Source organism: Macrobrachium rosenbergii, chromosome 16, assembly GCF_040412425.1.
Source record: "Macrobrachium rosenbergii isolate ZJJX-2024 chromosome 16, ASM4041242v1, whole genome shotgun sequence".
Taxonomy (NCBI): domain Eukaryota; kingdom Metazoa; phylum Arthropoda; class Malacostraca; order Decapoda; family Palaemonidae; genus Macrobrachium; species Macrobrachium rosenbergii.
Window position 1 is genome coordinate 4,052,945 of NC_089756.1, and position 20,053 is coordinate 4,072,997.

At 37.1% G+C, this 20,053-nt stretch overlaps 1 protein-coding gene across 14 annotated transcripts in view; it reads right to left on the bottom strand.

The window, feature by feature from the left end:
• The window catches only part of gek (serine/threonine-protein kinase gek), a 439,738-nt gene that overhangs the window by 67,661 nt on the left and 352,024 nt on the right, over positions 1 to 20,053 (bottom strand). For 10 of the 14 annotated variants that reach the window (XR_010855605.1, XM_067118317.1, XM_067118314.1 and 7 more), the window contains exons 3-15: positions 12,942 to 13,110; positions 12,176 to 12,278; positions 11,119 to 11,236; positions 10,728 to 10,909; positions 10,191 to 10,208; positions 8,580 to 8,723; positions 8,277 to 8,399; positions 7,141 to 7,349; positions 6,606 to 6,811; positions 6,296 to 6,423; positions 1,682 to 1,788; positions 1,110 to 1,251; positions 371 to 537 (exon numbers count right to left, since the gene is read on the bottom strand). Coding sequence is in view for 13 of the 14 variants with exons in the window: in XM_067118317.1 (XP_066974418.1) it covers positions 371 to 537; positions 1,110 to 1,251; positions 1,682 to 1,788; positions 6,296 to 6,423; positions 6,606 to 6,811; positions 7,141 to 7,349; positions 8,277 to 8,399; positions 8,580 to 8,723; positions 10,191 to 10,208; positions 10,728 to 10,909; positions 11,119 to 11,236; positions 12,176 to 12,278; positions 12,942 to 13,110 (1,816 nt within the window). In the remaining variant the exon portion in view is untranslated. The remainder of the gene's footprint in view (positions 1 to 370; positions 538 to 1,109; positions 1,252 to 1,681; positions 1,789 to 6,295; positions 6,424 to 6,605; positions 6,812 to 7,140; positions 7,350 to 8,276; positions 8,400 to 8,579; positions 8,724 to 10,190; positions 10,209 to 10,727; positions 10,910 to 11,118; positions 11,237 to 12,175; positions 12,279 to 12,941; positions 13,111 to 20,053) is intronic. The other 4 variants (XM_067118318.1, XM_067118311.1, XM_067118315.1 and 1 more) reach the window with 1 other exon arrangement.

Consider the following 20,053-nt stretch of genomic DNA (forward strand, 5'->3'; position numbering starts at 1 on the left):
AAAACGGGGCAAAAATTACGACAAAATGACTAAAGAATTTCCGAGATTTTCAGCAGAGTTAGCTGATGCTTTCTTTTGGGGTAAGAAGAAAATTCGCGCATGCGCAGCTGGGTCACGCTTGTAAACAAAACAACAGCGTGATCCGTGAACTCCCAGCATCCCTCAAGGCACGACTGAAAATTTTTCGCAAACGAGGCCTAGAAGTATTTTTCCGCAAATATTTAAAAAAAATTTTGTAGTCAACGTATTTTGCATCCACTTGGCACCCAAAAGACAATTTTTGTCGATGTAAAATACGTCCAGTCGGCGTTAAAGGGTTAACTAATAAACTTTTCAGATGTACTAAAATGGGAAAATAAAATGGCTTTACCTGGTGACCTCCTGTGATGCTTCTATGGAGTGAAGGGATGGACTTCTACCCTGAGACCTTTGGTTCATCTTTTCTAATTCTCCCTCAATACTGCGTGTGTACTCCTCAGAGCGTTCTCGTAACTTGCGTTCTTTTGTGGCCTCTGCTTCAGCCTCTTCAAACCGGCCCTGTGTAATCGGTCATTGCAGTGGGATATATTAACACATTTATGCACAGGAAATATACAAATAGCAATGCCTCATGCACAACACCTGTGTTCAAGAACTACATCAAATATTTCAATCATTTCTTGTGTGTACTTATGAAATAAACAAATTTGTGTTCATTAACATTTCCAACTTATCAGTAATGCTGTAGCACCTTAACAAATAACAGTGAATCTATTCAACACACAAGGATGATACTTTTTATACTTAGTTCATGAAGTTTGTGTTGTTGTTCAGCATAATGAACTCTTCGTGTTTTATAGCATGATGTTAATAACAAATCTGTTATTCGCAGTGCTAAATAATCTAGTAGAAATAATGGTGAATGTGTACATACCAAGTTACTATAAGCAGATATTTTAACAACATTAATTTCATAATAAATTTCAGGTGACACATCAATGACGCTCTCAAAAGGATACAATGGAATATTTTCATCACTGAGTTAGATCTTATTACACTCAGAACATTCTTTAAAGGACACATATTCCCCAAGCAAATCGACAACAATATATTTTCTGATGGATACTTACCTCTAACTCTCGCCGAAGCTTCTCAGCTCTTCTCAAGTCTTGTCGCAATGTATCTATTTTCTGCATAGCTGTTTCCAGTTCTTCTTCTTTATCTCGAACTTGTCTTGACATCTTTTGTTTTTGATTCCTGAGCTCTGTTAACCTGAAATTAATTTGTAGTCAATTAAATATTCAGCTTTTTTCTGACCTACCAACAAGTGTTTGCAAATATCCAGAAAAAATGTGCGCTAAGGGGGCACCCCTAAAACTTCTATACTTTTCCTAATAATCTGAGAATTCTCCAACACTATTTCATATTTTATAATGTATGGGAGTTCGATCCTCTCAAATCTGACTCTGTTTTACAAAAAGTCAAATCACTATTTTACAACGATTCTCTCAAAACCATGGACATAACAAATTGCTAATTAGACGTTGAATATACACAAATGTGGGCATCCACACATACAACCAGCTAGCCAACAGGCAGACTGGAATATTCTCATCTCAACAAGTGCAAATGGATGAAGCACAACTAACACGAGTATTATTCTGGAAGAGTAAATCTAAACTATAAGATGACTGGAACTTACTTATCTGACACTTCGCTGTATTCCGACATGGCCAACTTGCGCTGCGAAAGGGCATCTTGTAGCTCTTTAGTCTGAAGAGTTAGTTTTTCTTGAATTTCTGCCATTTCCTGGAAGAACAAATATGATGAAAATTATGATCTATTCTTTTCTCTGATTCTAAAGGTAAGCAAATGAAGAGTAAAGTAAATGGGTAAACCTTTACTAGGAAGGACAACAAACAGACCAATTTTTATATCATATCTCAAGAGATGATATGAGCAGACTTACTCTTGTATGTAAAGTTAGTTGCAGATTCCAAACTTTCCAGTCCAGGGTTCAAGTTTCAAAAATATCATAATAACAGATCAGATGTTATGAACCTCTGAGCTAAAATAATAATAATCTGAGTACTTCACCACACCATCAAGTCACATTTCAAGGCTTGACAGGAATCACCAAAGATTTGTTTACACAAAAAGGTGAAAATCACAGCATGAAGAACTTGAGAATGAACGGACAAAATGAAACAATACATTTTTTTTCTAACATTTTCATAAAAAATAAGACATTTAACAATACAGTAAAACCTTATCCATAATCTTGTTTTTTATTTAACAATACTGATACATGGACATAAGTCACAGGACAGCCCAACTGTGAAAGGTAGAAGTTAAGTATACCTTAGTTTAACCAGACCACTGAGCTGATTAACAGCTCTCCTAGGGCTGGCCCAAAGGATTAGACTTATTTTACATGGCTAAGAACCAATTGGTTACCTAGCAATGGGACCTACAGCTTACTGTGGAATCCGAACCACATTATGCCGAGAAACGAATTTCTATCACCAGAAATAAATTCCTCTAATTCTTCATTGGCCAGCCGGAGACTCGAACGTGGGCCCAGCAGAGTGCTAGCCAAGAACTCTACCAACTCGTCCAATGAGGAACTCAACAAACTTTTGAGAAGAATATTATGAATGACCTGTAAGTGGCAGGACAGAATAACCAAAAGGAAGACAAGAGAAGAAACTGGACTAGGACACTTTAATCAATAAGTAAAAGTGAGCAGTTGAAAGTAAACAGAGCATCTTTACAGCAGGAAGTACGAAGAGGATTGCCGAAGGAAGACATCAGACAGGTGGACCTAGAAAGACATGTCTGAGAACAATGAACAACAAAGTGGGAGAGGAATACAATACTGGGATGACCCAAGGGAACTTGGCGCAAAATACAATTGAATGACTGATTTATTTATATGGGTAAGATTATAATTCACAGTAAGCTTACTTAACTCATAGTTCATTAACCCTTAAACGCCGAGCCTCTATTTACAAAAGTGTCTGCCGTATGCTGACAGGGTTTGAGAGTTAGCGCCGAAGCGGAAAGAAAGTTTTTTTCCAAAAAATCATAGCACGCTTAGTTTTTAAGATTAAAAGTTCATTTTAGGCTCCTTTTTTTCCCATTGCCTGAAGTTCAGTATGCAACCATCAGAAATGAAAAAAATATCATTATCATACATAAATATTGGAATATATGACAGCACGAAAAAAAATTCATATATAATTGTATACAAATCGTGCTGTGAGCAAAACGGTTAAAGCTAATGAGTTATTTTTTTTCCTTTGTATTGTACACTAAATTGCAATGATTTTGGTATATAACAAATTGTAAAACGATCAAAGCAACACAGAGAAAATATTATCACAAAATGATGCATGAATTCGTAACTTGCGGACGTAAAAAAAAGCTTTTTTCAAAACTTCACCATAAATCGAAATATTGTGCTAGAGACTTCCCGTTTGTTGCAAAATGAAGGTAAATGATTGAATATTACTAGCATGTAAGAGTTTTAACTTACAATTGCATTTTTCGACCATTTCGGTCGAGTCAAAGTTGACTGAAGTTTGAAATTTTGGCACTTATCGTGATTTATATGAAAATACTTCAAAACTGATAAAAGCTACAACCATGAGTTATTTTTTGTTGTATTCAACATGAAATTGCACACATTTTCATATATAAAGCTTTATGTAACGGCTTATATAAAATGGTGCAAAATTACAACAAAGTGACTAAAGAAATTCTGAGATTTTCAGCAGAGTTGGCGCGCGGACGTAAGGAAAAAGTTTTTCCAAAATTCACCATAAATCAAAATATTGTGCTAGAGACTTCTCGCTTGTTGCAAAATGAAGGTAAATGATTGAATATTACTAGAATGTATGAGTTTTAGCTTACAATAGCATTTTTCAACCATTTCGGTAGAGTCAAAGTTGACCGAAGGCTGAAATTTCGGCACATCGTGATTTATATGAAAATATTTCAAAACTGATAAAAGCTACAACCATGAGTTATTTTTTGATGTATTCAACATGAAATTGAGCACATTTTCATATATAAAACTTTATGTAATGGCTAATATAAAATGGTGCAAAAATTATGACAAAGTGACTAAAGAAATTCTGAGATTTTCAGCAGAGTTAGAGCGCGCGGACATAAGGAAAAAGTTTTTTTCAAAAATTCACTATAATCGAAATATTGTGCTAGAGTCTTCTCGTTTGTTGCAAAATGAAGGTAAATGATTGAATATTACTAAAATGTAAGAGTTTTAGCTTACAATTGCATTTTTCGACCATTTCGGTCAAGTCAAAGTTGACCGAAGGTTGAAATTTTGGCACTTACCGTGATTTATATGAAAATATTTCAAAACTGATAAAAGTTACAACCATGAGTTATTTTTTGTTGTATTCTACATGATATTGCGCACACTTTCATTAAAACGTTATGTAACGGCTAATATAAAACGGTGCAAACATTAAGACAAAGTGACTAAAGAATTTCTGAGATTTTCAGCAGAGCGAGCACGAACGTAAGGAAAAAGTATTTTCAAAAATTCACCATAAATCAAAATATTGTGCTAGAGACTTCTCGTTTGTTGCAGAATGCAGGTCAATGATTGCATATTACTAGAATGTAAGAGTTTTAGCTTACAATTGCATTTTTCGACCATTTCGGTCGAGTCAAAGTTGACCGAAGGTTGAAATTTTGGCACTTATCGTGATTTATATGAAAATATGTCAAAATTGATAAAAGCTACAACCATGAGTTATTTTTTGTTGTATTCTACATGTAATTGCACACATTTTCATATATAAAACTTTATGTAAAGGCTAATAGAAAACGGTGCAAAAATTACGACAAATTAACTAAAGAATTTCTGAGATTGTAAGAGCCTGACGCCGTCTCTTCCAAACACGTGTGTTCGTGTGTTCGTCATCCATCGGAGTGGCGAGACGTTTAGCGTCTTCACACTTTGATGCAGAAGATTTGTTGGAACATTATGAGTACATGATTGGAATGCTTGCATGGCAATGCAAGTAGTGGTGATTGTACATACATCAAGACAACAATGGTTAAGGAGAAACAGATGGAAATATTGTATGGTTGAAATCACGTTCCTTTAGAAAAAGAAAACGAGATGCTCTTGTTGTCCTGTCCACTCCGATGGAAGACAAACACACGGACACACACGTTTGCAAGAGACGGCGTCAGGCTCTTACAAGATTTTCAGCAGAGTTAGCGTGGACGTAAGGAAAAAGTATTTTTTCAAAAATTCACCATAAATAGAAATATTGTGCTAGAGACTTCTCGTTTGTTGCAAATTTAAGGTAAATGATTGAATATTACTAGAATGTAAGAGTTTTAGTTTACAATTGCATTTTTCGACCATTTCGGTCGAGTCAAAGTTGACCGAAGGTTGAAATTTCGGCACATCATGATTTATATGAAAATATGTCAAAATTGATAAAAGCTACTACCATGAGTTATTTTTTGTATTATTCTACATGAAATTGCACACATTTTCATATATAAAACATTATGTAAAGGCTAACAGAAAACAGTGCAAAAATTACAACAAAGTGACTAAAGAATTTCTGAGATTTTCAGCAGAGTTAGCGCGTGCGGATGTAAGGAAAAAGTTTTTCTCAAAAATTCACCATAAATCGAAATATTGTGCTAGAGACTTCTTGTTTGTTCCAAAATGAAGGTAAATGATTGAATATTACTAGAATGTAAGAGTTTTAGCTTACAACTGCATTTTTCGACCATTTCAGTAGAGTCAAAGTTGACCGAAGGTTGAAATTTTGGCACTTATTGTGATATATATGAAAATATGTCAAAATTGATAAAAGCTACAACCATGAGTTATTTTTTGTTGTATTCTACATGAAATTGTGCACGTTTTCATATATAAAACTTTATGTAAAGGCTAATAGAAAACGGTGCAAAAATTATGACAAAGTGACAAAAGAAAATCTGAGATTTTCAGCAGTTAGCTGATGCTTTCTTTTGGGATAAGAAAGAAATTCGCACATGCGCAGCTGGGTCACGCTTGTAAACAAAACAACAGCATGATCCGTGAACTCCCAGCATCCCTCAAGGCGCGTGATTTAAAATTTTTTGCAAATGAGGCCTATAAGTATTTTTCCGCGAATATTTAAAAAAACTTTTTGTAGTAGACGTATTTTACGTCCACTTGGCACCTGACGGACAACTTTTGTCGACTTAAAATACGTCCAGTCGGCGTTAAAGGGTTAAAAAACAACCTTCCTAAAGTCACAAAAGTGAGCTTGCTTACCCTTGCAGTATTTTCCTTTTCTTGGGTGAAGGCCTTTATCTGACGATCTAACTCTTTCATTTTCATGTCTGTTTCGCTGTCAATTTCGCCTCCTCTTCTCTTAAACGTATTCAGTTCTGTTGATAATTCTGTCAAGGGGTAAACAAACAAGTTTTGTTATTCACAATATCCAAAATTCACCCTAAAATAAAGTCAAATGAGAATATTTTTACATCAGTTTTCACCTCATTCAATAACTAGTGCCAAGGAACAGTTCTGTAAATTCTGCACAGGAGAGACACATGAGACAAAACAAAACAATGAGACTTACCTCTATTTTGCTTAGTTAATGTCTGTACTTGATCCAGGAGATGCTTCACCTCTTCGCTGGAAGATGTACTGTCAGGTCTGTCTGCACCTTTTTCCAATTCAAGACGCTTTGTCCGTCTCTCAAAAGAAATGACATCAGTAGCATTTTCAAAATGAACTGATGCAGTTAGTGATAAGGTTAACAGACAACCTTTATCGCTAATTTTGCTGAAAAGACATACCACCAATCAGGTGAAAAGTACTTCTTATGTACACCAATAACAATGACACAAAGAAAAAATAAAAAGGTATTGACACTTTCCTTTCTTCCTTCCTTTAACAAAATTAAACTTTTCCAGTTAATGTATAATTAATATTAAGCAGCTACATGAGATAATTGATTCTCTCTCTTAAATTAGTTTACTGTAAGTATGAGCTGTTGGATGTACAAAGTAATGTCCTATAAAGACATAAGCTGAATACAGAGAAGAAAATAGTAACAATACAGAACTACATTCATGCAATTGTACTGCACAATGAGCAACAGGTTTACATACCTTCCCTGAGTGAATGAAAACCCAACAAAGGGTAAATGTAGAGCACTAAAGGCCGGATTTGCTGGAGGGGGACAGGCATCTTGGCTTCTTGCTTCGGTTTCATCCACATCAAAGTTACTCGTGTCTGTTGGGCTTGAAACTTCCGGGATATAAGGTGCGGTGCTGTCTCGCAATGTTTCCCAGTCTACACCAGCAAACCACGCATGATTCTGAAACATCAGGTCCACCAATCAATCTTTTGCAAATGTCTAGCATGCATTATTTACTCATGTCCAAGTAGAGAAAATCTTTGTCAAAATGAAAGAAAATCATTTCAATAAAGGAATAGTACCTTCACTGATATTCTCAGCTAATGACAAAATATGTAATCACTAAAAACAATGTTAACCTCATCACAGTCTTCACTAGCTTTAGCATAGCTTCTTTGGTGTCATCTTGCTCTATGCTATTATCATACTTTAAACAGTCAAAAATACCCCTGTTTATACTCTACTGTTTATTCTAAGGAAATGTTTTTGATATGTCTCTTCTATTGTGATTATTCATTATAGTTAGCCAAGGCAAATGTGATACAGCATTTTTACCAAGTCACTAGGTAGCTCGCTTCATGGACGTCAATACCTCCATTGCTTTTGATAGTTTTACAGCTATACATTTTAAATATCACATCCAATTTTCTCAACACCAGCCTGCACCATAGCACTCTTCCATAGTTGTGGATCTGAGTTCCAATAATTAAGGGTAAAACTGAACACTCTTCATTTATGTACAGTATTCATTCTCATTTGTTTTTAGTCTTCTAAGCTTTAACCTTTTACTCTTATTTGGTCTGTTCCTTTGTTTACCACATACAAGATGTCTATTCAATGGAAGTTTGCTATGGAAGTACAGGTAATTTTGTCCCATCCCATAAGAATGTACTGTAGTCTCTTTCATAACACAATAATAATGCAGTACTATTTAACTAAACGTTGGGTCATCCATTGGAACAAAGTACTAAGTACAAGAGCAAGTGTAACATGAAGACCTGCATTTCTTGCAAGGCATTCTAAAATTTAATAACACCAACTTTGTTAAAAGCAAAAAATAAAATTCAAAGGCCTTTCTTGAAAACCAAGCCTTTTACAACTACATACCTTAAAGTCACTAATGCCATTTTTTCCTAATCTATACTCGGAGGAACATATAAGTTGTCGCATAAGATCCTTTGCTTCTTCAGTGACGTCGTATCCTAAATCAGTTGGGAAGTCAAAGCAATTCTGGAAAGAGGATGAATATAGAAAAGGTTTAGACTGATGGACATTTAACTGACTGACACTTAATTGCTGTGCATTACAAAGGATAACAAAAGAAAACATTCTATATCAGGAAGATACTTTCAAGCACATAATGATTTATGAACTCCAAAATACTCAGCACTACTAATCCCTTAGACTTACCTTATGGTTCATAATTTTTCCGTAAGTCTCTACTAAGGATTCTGCATAGAAAGGAGTTTCTCCAAACAACATCTCATACATACAGACACCCAAGGACCACCAATCGCATTCCCGACCATATCGGCCCTGTCCATCTTCCATAGCCTACAATCAAATAGTCTATTAATACACCTCATAATGGCACAACCTGCAAAACTGAAAAATGTTCAGTTACATGTGACTAGTAGAGAAATGTCCAAGAAAAATCATATAATTCCACAGAAAAGAGAAAATTCATCACATCACATGTGCTTTTGGGAGCCGAAAGTACATTTTTCACGTCTATTCTACAAATGTGTTATCTGTCATAACTGTTGAGTCATTCTGACATACACCGCACATGGGTAAAGAGTAAATGCACCCACAAAAATATATATGTACATACATATATGTGTATGTATGATATATACTATAAATATGTAATGCACATGCACTTTACGTACACAGTGCATATATATAGAGTAAATAGACATGATATACTTACGGTAGGAAATAAAATCCTATAAGATACAAACATGGTATATCATAATCCAAAAGCATAAGGTACACATATTAGTCGTGACTAAACAGACTAGGACGTTAATGAACTCTATGGACTAGAACTGAACGGCGGGCATATCACCAACATGCCTCACATACAAAAGGGCAGAGAAAAGTCTGGAGAAGCCAAGATGCATACCATGGATGGGATAATTAAGTAATCCTTTACTAGATGGGAGAACTACCTCTTCTTAGCTGCCCCAAAATCAAGTCAAAATGTGTTTTATTTACCTCCAGATGTAAGTACTGTACTAAATGCTGTACTAGATTTATGACATACATTATTTGCTGTAATCCCTCGACCACCATCATTCCTTTCCTTTACTATTGGGCAACGTTTAAATCTAGTCATCTTGATTCCCCACTTTCTTAACATGTACTAATAACTATGAAAGCCAATTGATGGTATATGCACCAAGCTCCAGTGAATCCCATGTTTCATGTCTGGCAGAGCTTGTCTCCTCCTCTGCTAACGAGCCAGGGACCAACGCAATCACAGAGGTAGGTCAGATGTAAGAGCAAACTAAACCTCACACACTCTGGTCAATACTGCAAATGTGGACTTGGCTGGAAATGTATGTATTTGCAATTTTCTGGGTGTATCATACAATGAATATACAGTTCAGGGATTGGCTGTGTATTATACAACCTATATGCACAACTACATTATGCAGTACTGCACTGTATTATGCTCTTTAAGTCTGGCATTCTTCCAAGAAATGAAAACTGATGTGGGTAGCATGCTATAGGACTAAACACAGAACACACAGCCAAAACCAAAAGTGCAGCATCACCAGTGTCACTGTAATTAATCATAAGTAATATATACGAATACTGTATATACAGTATGAAATGATAAGTATTGTAAATCAATTTTGTTGTTGTGAGGGAAGCAAGAAGCATCTATAAGGGTTTTGAGCAGCCACTCAGCCTGTTTTGTCTTAATAGAACTAAAATCCCGGTCTTTGTCCAGTCACCACACGGACTTACGGTACAGATTCACCATGGAAAGTACGACTGCTGTCAACAAACCTGTCCCTCTCCCATGGCCTAAAGGAAGGAATATTTAGCTTTAAAATTTAACAGTGTGATAAAATAAAATTTGCAAAAGAGATCAGTTATCATGGGGATCATCTACAAAAGGTTCAGCGATCATGGACAAAACATGTACGGTATGTGAAATGTTAAAAAATGTACAATGTAATGCACTGATATACAGTGCTGATATCAATCTACACTGATAAAAACATGTGAATGATATTTCTTATCGGATTAAAGGTGATTTGAATGACTAAGGTCATATCAGAATAATACAGTAAAAGTATTAAACACAGCCTAAACAAATTTCTAGGTACAACAAAACACTAACTTAGTACCAGCCCATGCTACCTGATCTCTTCTTGTTAAGTAACTTTAATTTCAACAAGAATACAAGGCTACCAAAGAATTCAGTTTACATAAGGTGTACTGTAACCACTTAAAATCAAGAAACTATATGTAAATAACAGGAAGAATGGGCGGAGAAGAGTATGTGAAGTGAAAGGGTGGAAAAATACATAAAGGCAATACCCTAAGAATTTCTGGAGATATATAATCCGGCGTTCCAACAGCCACGTTGCTCTGAACCGTGCCGTCTTCTTGAAGTCGAAGACACGAGCCAAAGTCTGCTAATCGTATGTGGCCATTTGCATCTAAAAGTACATTATCTGGTTTGATGTCTCGGTGTACATATCGCAATTGGTGTATAGAATCTGAAAATTATAGAGAAAATGCAATGAAGTATTCTAGGTGTCAAGGCTGCTGTAATTAAAATAATCAAAATTTATGAAGCTACACAGTATCATCATTGAAAAGTATCATACAGATAGTACTAATAATGGTTATTATGTTAAAAGGAAATTTGATTCACTTCCCAATACCAAGCATACCATTTCAAATAAACCAATGCACACAACCTTACCTATGGCAAGGATCATTTCAGCTATGTAGAATCTTGCCATGTCTTCAGGCAGCCTGTCTTCAAATTTACTTAATAACGTTAGAAGATCACCTCCACAATAGTAATCCATTACCAAATACTGTAACAGAATGGATTATCAGAGTCAAACAGAGGTAACAATGCAGAAATTTGAAACTTGAAAAAACAACAAAATGGAGAACAATTGTATTCAGAAGTACAGTACATAGTTTCTGAGCATCAGACTCCCTCTTCAGTGTGGAGACATTCGATCTCCACAGTGAAGGGTAGCATAATGCTTTGAAACTGTATGTTCTTTTCAACAAAACTACTCTCCAATTTGTATTATGACAATAATACCATCATAATATAACATACCTGGAAATAAGTTAAAAAAATATCAAAACTAAACAGAGATGTCTGAAAAATTACAAGCTGCTCAAAATACACAAACAGCAAGTACATTTTGAAATAAAAAAAAATATATATTTCCTTCCTGAAACTGTTCAGTATGTTTACACAGGATTTCAAAAACTACTGAAAAACTGTGCTCTTAATTTCAAAGCTATAAACATACACACATTCCTAAGTTCTTCCTACCCCAAAAACTGTACATGAGGTAAGAAGCAATTGTTAAACAAAATTCAGTAAAACAGAAGAAAAATAACTTTATTTTCAGAATGCATCCACAACCATTTTGGTCAAATGACATATACACTACTGTAATGACCTATGTACTATAACTACCATACAGTACAGCTTTTCTTGCTACCTTAGTTTACAGTGATAAAGTTACCAGTATATACAGTAATTAAATGATTTTCTTTTTACTCCACAAGTTCAACTTGCAAGAGAACTGCAAACAGTGCCTGGAGTGAGTTCAAATTTAAAAAGCACAGCCCACTAATGACTAGAGTGAGTGCTGCAACAAATTGGGAAATTTACCTATACAGTGCCTATAAAAATAACAAACATTTGGGAGAATTCTCAATAAAGGTGCACTAGCTTCATTAGTCTTATGTCTGAATGACTCACTTGGAGAAAAAACCACAATACTTACTAAATTATTATCATCCTGGAAGGCATAATGTAAATTGGTTATCCACCGGCGATCACCATATACCAACACATCTCTCTCCTCATGAAAACACGCCGTCTCCGCTCTTGAAAAATTAAAAAGGATGTCCTTTTTACTTACATACTTACAAATGCTACTTACAAATGAACATGCATGTTCACAGTTTTTTTTATCTAAACATAAACTCTACACAAGTGTCAAAAAACAAAACTTAGGTATCTTAAAAAAAGGCCTATCCTGGGTTTCAAAATTTCCTGAAGCCTACACAATTTTCATTATCACCTTCCCATGAATCAAGGGAAAAACATTCCAATTACAAAATATACATAAGTACTTCTAGTGAACTAGTCTTTAGCTCTTTCCCTTAATAACCATGCCCTCAATCACCAAAATCCACTTTAGGAACCTCTGAAAGGGAAAATGAGAGTAAAAAGGTTTTAAAGGTGTAACAGGCTGAAAACCTCACAGTTGCACAACAAAACAATTGTTAGCTGAGGGTGGAAAGACAGATGGAAGGAAGAGAATATGAACAGAGATACAGTAAAAGGAATGAAAGGGGTTGCAGCTAGGGGTTGAAGGGACACTGCAAAGAACTTTAAAGTAAGGCCTACAGTGCACCTCGTGAGGGGAACTGACAGCACTAACCCCCTATGCGGAGAATAACAGGGAAGTGACGGAATATCTCTGGCACCCCTAAGGCTAATCAGTTAGTAAGAAACAAAAAAAAATACAGTTGTATATGCCATACCTCTTGAGCATCTCCCACTTATTCAATATCTTCATGGCGAAGACTTGCTCAGTGCCCTTGAGCTTCACAACACAGACCTCGCCGAAGGCACCTCTTCCGATGACTTTAATCACCTCAAAGTCATCGCGGGAGAGTCGAAGAGCCTTCACTCTCTGCACCACCGGTTTTACTGGAAGAGAGACGAAGAGAAAGAAAGGTTAGTTTTTCTAAATGACATCCAACAACTTAAGCATATGTTGATATAAAATAAGGGCATATATATCAGATTCAATAACACTTACTGGAGGCATTTTCTGTTCACTGTTGCTCTTGAATCTCAAATACATGGCAAAAAAATTTTTTTTATTCACAAGTACTATTCAACTATCAAGACAGTAAATAATTAGTTCCAATTCATATATTAATACTGAGATTAGAAATATGTACACAAATACAGTAAGTCAGAGGCAGTGCCCTACAATAAAGAGAGTTCTTCGGTATCAATGCAACAAGTGCAATTAGCTGGTGAATTCTTAAATGGCACAAACATTCACCAACATATAAGTGAAACAGGGCTATCAACAAGTACTTAATGACAAAATCAAGTTATTTAGAATTATGAAAATAAAATGCCAACAACTTGTTCCAATTTTACAAAGCTTTGGCAAGCCAATTTTAACGCAATAAGAAAAATCATTATAGTGCCTGATCATTTATCCCCCAGGAACCCTGTATGCTCGGCTATATACATGCTTCAAAAGAGATAAGGTAACATAAAAGCATTAAGATGTTGACCTTTGAAGGTCAAACCTTGCAAACTGAATTAATATTGGATTATCCTTCAAATTTATCAATCTCCCAAGGCCACCAAATATTTGAAGACAGCTACAAAATGTATCTCCCACTGAAAATCATCTTCTTCTATGATGGGTGAGGTTCCATGGCGACAAAAGTTATTCATCTTGAGATTGTCATCTACCAAAGACATCATCCAGATCTCTTAGTGAATTCTTGAGGAACTCTTGAGACATACATACACAGATTAAAAATAATCCTTTTTCCACCATGGCTGGAAAAAGAGACCAAAGCAAAGTAAGAATTTCATGTTACCCTAAGCGTGTAGGCAAGCAAAATACAAATCAATGTTGGAAAAGATAGGAAACAAACATGTGATTAGCTATAAACTTACAATTTTAGATTATATGTATATATGTATGTGTGTATATATAATATATTATATATGTGTATGTATGTATGCATGTATGTATGTCTGTATGTATATATGCATGTATGTGTGTGTGTGTGTGTGTATATATATATATATATATATATATATATATATATATATATATATATATATATATATATATATATATATATATATATATATATATATATGTGTGTGTGTGTGTGTGTGTGTGTGTGTATGTGTATGTATGTAATGTTATTTGTATACATACATATATATATACAATATATATATAATATATATATATATATATATATATATATATATATATATATGTGTGTGTGTGTGTGTGTGTGTGTGTGTGAAAGCCTCATTTTGTTGTTAAAATATATTTGTTTGTTGTGAGTGGGATCTTTGTAGTATATTTTCTTCGCTTTGTTAATAGCTCTCTCGGTAATGTGTGGTAGATAGAGCAGTTGCTTTAGGTGTTGGAGGATCGTGTTGAATTCTTTGTCTAGGTACCCATTTGAATATATTCTAAGCCCCCTGAGGAATAAGTTGCACCCTACCATGATCTTTACGGAGACGGTGGTAACTTAAGAAATGAATGTAGGAAACAGCTTCCGTACGCCAAAAACATCCAAAAAGCCACTGAACAACTCAGGTCTAACAATCCTTTTATTTTCCATTATCCCAAATAAAGGCCATTCCATAAATTGGAGCGGGTCAGAACTGGTTTTCAAAAGTAGCTGTCCATACAAAAGAATGCTGGAATCTGCTATCATCAATCAAACCAACCATATGAATTTGTCAGGCAGACATTGGAAATTGGATGACATCGAAGGGTTATCCTCACCCTCTTCTGAAGAAGGTATTCCAGGAAACACGACCACCAGACACATCACCAAACGAGAGTTAATGAGACCAAAAACCACTGGGGAATTGTTTATTTTCCCTCCTTCTTCAGAAACGGTCACCTGCATACCATTGGAGACAACACCACAACTACATATGCTATGTATATATACCCTTGTAACACTTCATGTCTATATTTTACCAGTGAACAGGGGCACAGCAGGAAGTGCTTGAAATATATGGTTGCAACGTTCAAATATTTTATGGGCCTTTTTATCTTCATGTATATATATATATGTATGTATGTATGTATGTATGTATGTATGTATGTATGTGTGTGTGTGTGTGTGTGTGTATATATATATATATATATATATATATATATATATATATATATATGTGTGTGTGTGTGTGTGTGTCTGTGTATGTATGTATGTATATAAGAAACATTCCTCTGGCCTCATGACCTTGCCATCTGCGATTCAGTGCATGAAGACTTCAGAGCTTTCTCAACCTCATCAGTGCAAGTTACAGATCACATCGTAGCCGGTCGCCCGAAAGGGGGCCTTTCTTTCCTGTGGCACAGATCGCTACACAATATGGTAAATGTGTTGACCTATAGGAGTGATAGATTGCTGGGGCTTCAAGTGACAGCAGCGGACTCTAAGATCCTAATAATTAATGTTTATATGCCCTGGGAAAAGAACGATAATTTTGATCAGTACTATATGATCCTAGGTGAGTTACACAGCATTATTCACGATTCTACTGCTGATCATATTTGTATAACTGGGGATCTTAATTCTCACCCCACAAAACAATTTTATAATGAACTTACTCGCTTCTGTCAAAATCACGCTCTCCGAATTAGCAATGCAATGCTCCTCCCTCCCTCCTCCTATACCTATGTACAGAACAGAATGGATACAGTTACAACCCCCTGGCTGGACCACTGCATCACGTCCCCTCAACTTCATGACTCTATTGTGACCTGCAACATTCACTACGACCTTGCAATGGGCTATGATCACATCCCCTTACAGGCATCATTCAGTACCCCATCCGTCGCTACCATGAACCCCTTAATTGATTGCCCACCAACTGTTAACTGGGATTTTAAAAACCAACAGAAAACCAGATCCTTCGGGGAAACCACGGAAACCAGGCTGCGGTCCATGGCCCAACCAGCAGACGCCTTACTGTGCACGAACCCAAAATGTAGAAACGATCATCACAGGAGAGATCTGAAAGAATTCTATTCGAATATAATTCTGCTATGCTTGCCTCCAGCAGGGATACCTTTAGATCTCGTCAAGGCAACCTCGTAATGTACCTGGATGGAATGAATTGGTTAAAGATCTTTATACCCATTCACGAGAAATGTACACGCAAAACACACAAACGTGAGATAGCAATAAAACGGGTTATATTGGGTCATTTGCCAATAATTTGCCGCTACGGTATACAACACATGGTACTACTGGTTGCACGTACATATACTAACACTGATCTGCGCATACAGTACGTACATTTTATAAAATGTTTTGTTGTAGGGTGATTTTTAAATATTACATACAAAAAGTGTTTTAGGATGATACATAGTACAGTACAGTACTATGGGTAGTATGTAGAGCATATCTGAAATACATAAGACAACAGGAATACTGCAGGGTACGTATGTTTACATCTGCGCTACGTAGCATTTTCATGTATGTACTAAGTATATATTAATGACAACTTACAAAATGTAAGTACATTTTGTAAGTTGAAAAAGATTTACTAATTTTCAAATATTACAGTACTGTAATATATTAACGTAAACACAGCAAAATTTCAATAACATATACTTGTTTTTCTTAAAAGTGCTTTACCCAAGCCACCTCTCTGCAAATATAAAGAAATCGCGATGCTGGACGCTGTGTACCCAGGACCAGTAATACTCGACACACTATTGGCTGTCATCTGCAAAGCAGCCAATCCAGAAGCACCATTCATTTTCCTTGGCGCTGATTGGCTGAACATTCACAATCAACTCACGAACACGGAATTCTGGGAGACCGCTCCATGGCATCCTCCTCAGATTGTGCATATACATTCGCAGCATCTTACCGTGTGAAACCGTGCGTCTGCCCGATGTGATTTTTTATCTTTGTGCATCAGCGGTATTCAGCCCTAAAATGCCTCATAAAATACGCCCTGCTCCTTCAAAGCCTTCTAGCAAAGAGTCTAAAAGAAAGAAGACTGTTATGAAACTCGAGAAGGTGAAACTTCTTGACATGTTAAAAGAGGGCAAAAGTTTTGCCGCAGTTGGCCGCCATTTCAGTGTTAATGAGAGCATAGTGATATATCAAGAAGAAAGAGGCGGAGATATGCAAGTCTGTGAGTATGAGCTACTTCGGTAGTGCAAAGACAGTTGCGACAGTGCAGGATAAAACAATTGTGAAAATGGAATCTGCTCTGGCAATCTGGATAAAGGACTGCCGGAAGAAAAACGTGCCCCTCAACTCCAACATCATTCGCGAGAAAGCGCGACAACTCTACCAGCAGTTATCAATTGCTAAGGAAGGCAACGACGTAGTACAGGCAGAGGAAGGCGTTGAAGAAGGCGAATTAGAATTTTTAGGCTTTGATGAACCAGCAGAAGAAGAAGAGGGGGAAGAGCCCCAAGCAGGACCATCATCAGCGCCTCAAGGTTTCCAGGCCAGCAAGGGGTGGTTCCACCAATTTCAAAAGCGGTCCCACCCAAAAGCCTGTTACTCTGCATGGGGAATCAGCATCTGCAGACATTGAAGCAGCCGCGAAATATCTGGAGGCCTTCAAGAAGATCATTGAGGAGAAGGGATACCATCCAGAACAGGTGGGAATGCAGCTGGTTTCATACTTAAACCAGGCCTCATTTACAAGGCTGCAAACCCACGGCCCTCAAGAATAAGAACAATGGATTGCTTCCTGTGTTCTGGATGCATAACCCTAAGGCCTGGATCACCAAAGTCCTCACAGAGTACTGGTTCCATCAGAGCTTCATCCCTCACGTTAGGCAATACCTGAACGACTTGGCCATGGAGTTCAAGGTGTTGCTGATTATGGATAATGCTGATGGCCACCCGCTCGATCTTTCTTACAAGAGAGTCCAGTTTGAGTTCCTCCCTCCCAACACCACCTCTCTCCTCCAGCCTATGGACCAGGGCAAGATCTGTGCCTTCAAGGCACTCTATACCGGGAACTCCCTCCAGCACCTTGTAACTGCAATGGACAGTGACAGTGAATTTACGCTAAAAGAATATTGCCGTAAATTCACGATTGCCACGTCTGAGCATCATCAGCCGATCACTGAATGACATGAAGAAGGAGACCCTGAACGGATGCTGGAACAAGTTGTGGCAGGAGTGTGTTCATGATTACAGGGGCTTCTCTCCTCAAGAAATTCAACATTCGGCCATTAATAAGGCTGTCCATTTGGCAAGGATTCTAGGTGGGGAAGGCTTCGAGGACATCACCGAGGATGAAATCGGCACCCTTATTGATGCTCACTCTGACCCCCTGACGGACCTGGATTTGGAAGAGCTGACGAAGTCTGCCAGTGAGGAAAAAGATACGCCAGGTTCAGGGGAGGGGCAGGAGGAAGAGGAGAGCAGCCTGACTTTGGAACGTCTGTCCCACATTAAGAGAATGATTAAGGATACGCAGGAGTATGTTTCAACATGGGATCCCTTTGTGGAACACTCCTTAAAGTTTTCAAACATCCTTGATTCAGCATGGGAGCCCTATATTCAAACCCTCACCACCATGAAAAAGCAGCGACAGCAGCTGCCTATCACCATGTTCATCAAACGGACGAAGAAGGCCCTTCCAAAGCCTCCCAAATCACCTGAAGTAGTGCCTCTCGAATCGTCTGAAGAACTCCATCGTCATTCATCACACTGCACAGCTAATTCATCATCATCATCTTTAATCAACATTCATCGCTGGTGAGTACTCATATGATTTACATATGTAGTAATCTTAATATATAAGTAGGTATTAAATTTTTTAAAATGTGCATAAATTTTTTTTATTTTTTCTCTCTCTTTTGTGAATTACGTATACATAAATACCAATGTTCCCCCCGAAAAGAAAACAGGACGCCTTGTAACTGTATGAAAGAAAATGTGTGGCTGAATACGTAGGGGGACTGGATTATTTTCACCTATAGCTGTAAGCCATACAGTACGTACGTATAAATGTAATGATAAAATGTTTAAGATGGCTTGGAAATTATATTAATAGTATCATTTTAAAGATTAATACAGTAATAAGGTAATAGTTTAACGTATATTTGATGTAGGTTGGTATTTTTAGGCATACTCTGGTGTTTGACCCTTCATGGTGGACAGGTGTGAGCGTTTTGAGAGGGGCGTTGTAAGCATTCGCAGATTTGACCTATTCGCGGGGGGGTCTGGAAAGCATCCCCCGCAAATACAGGGGGTTCACTGTATATATATATATGTGTGTGTGTGTGTGTGTGTTTAATTTAACGTAAATTGATTTGTTTTGAATAAGTCACTTTGGCTGTAATTATTTTTGGAACGTAATGACCCTGTTTCCTCCTCCCCGACATTTCTGACTTGTTGTATAGTTTTAATTACAATGAGCTTGTTTTATTTTCACGTGTGGTGTTGGCTGGAGCTGTATTCGGCGCTGTCTCGCCTGGTCTGGGCAGTCGTTTCTGGACCTTTAACATTGTGAGGGCTTGACTTATTAACTCTGGATTACGATACCTGCCTCTCTTCAGTTGCTGCTGCTGTCCTCCTTTGGGAGATTGAATCATTCTTCAGTATGCGCCCTTGGTTCAGTCAGTCTGCCAAGGGGACCTCTCTGCCAACTGGTAAGGTGTGATTACCTGTCGGACGGCCGTGTCCGTTGATCGTCTTGCGACGTTAAAGTGATTTACTCATCAGTCTACGCACTTGGCCCAGTGATTTTTGCCAAGGGGACCTCTCTTACGTTTAGTAAGGTCTCAAGTATATAGATTATTCTCCTCGACCCGTGATTTGAAGGCTGTGGTGGCCACTTCCACCGTTTAGAGCTCACTTAAGGGAAGCAGTTTATT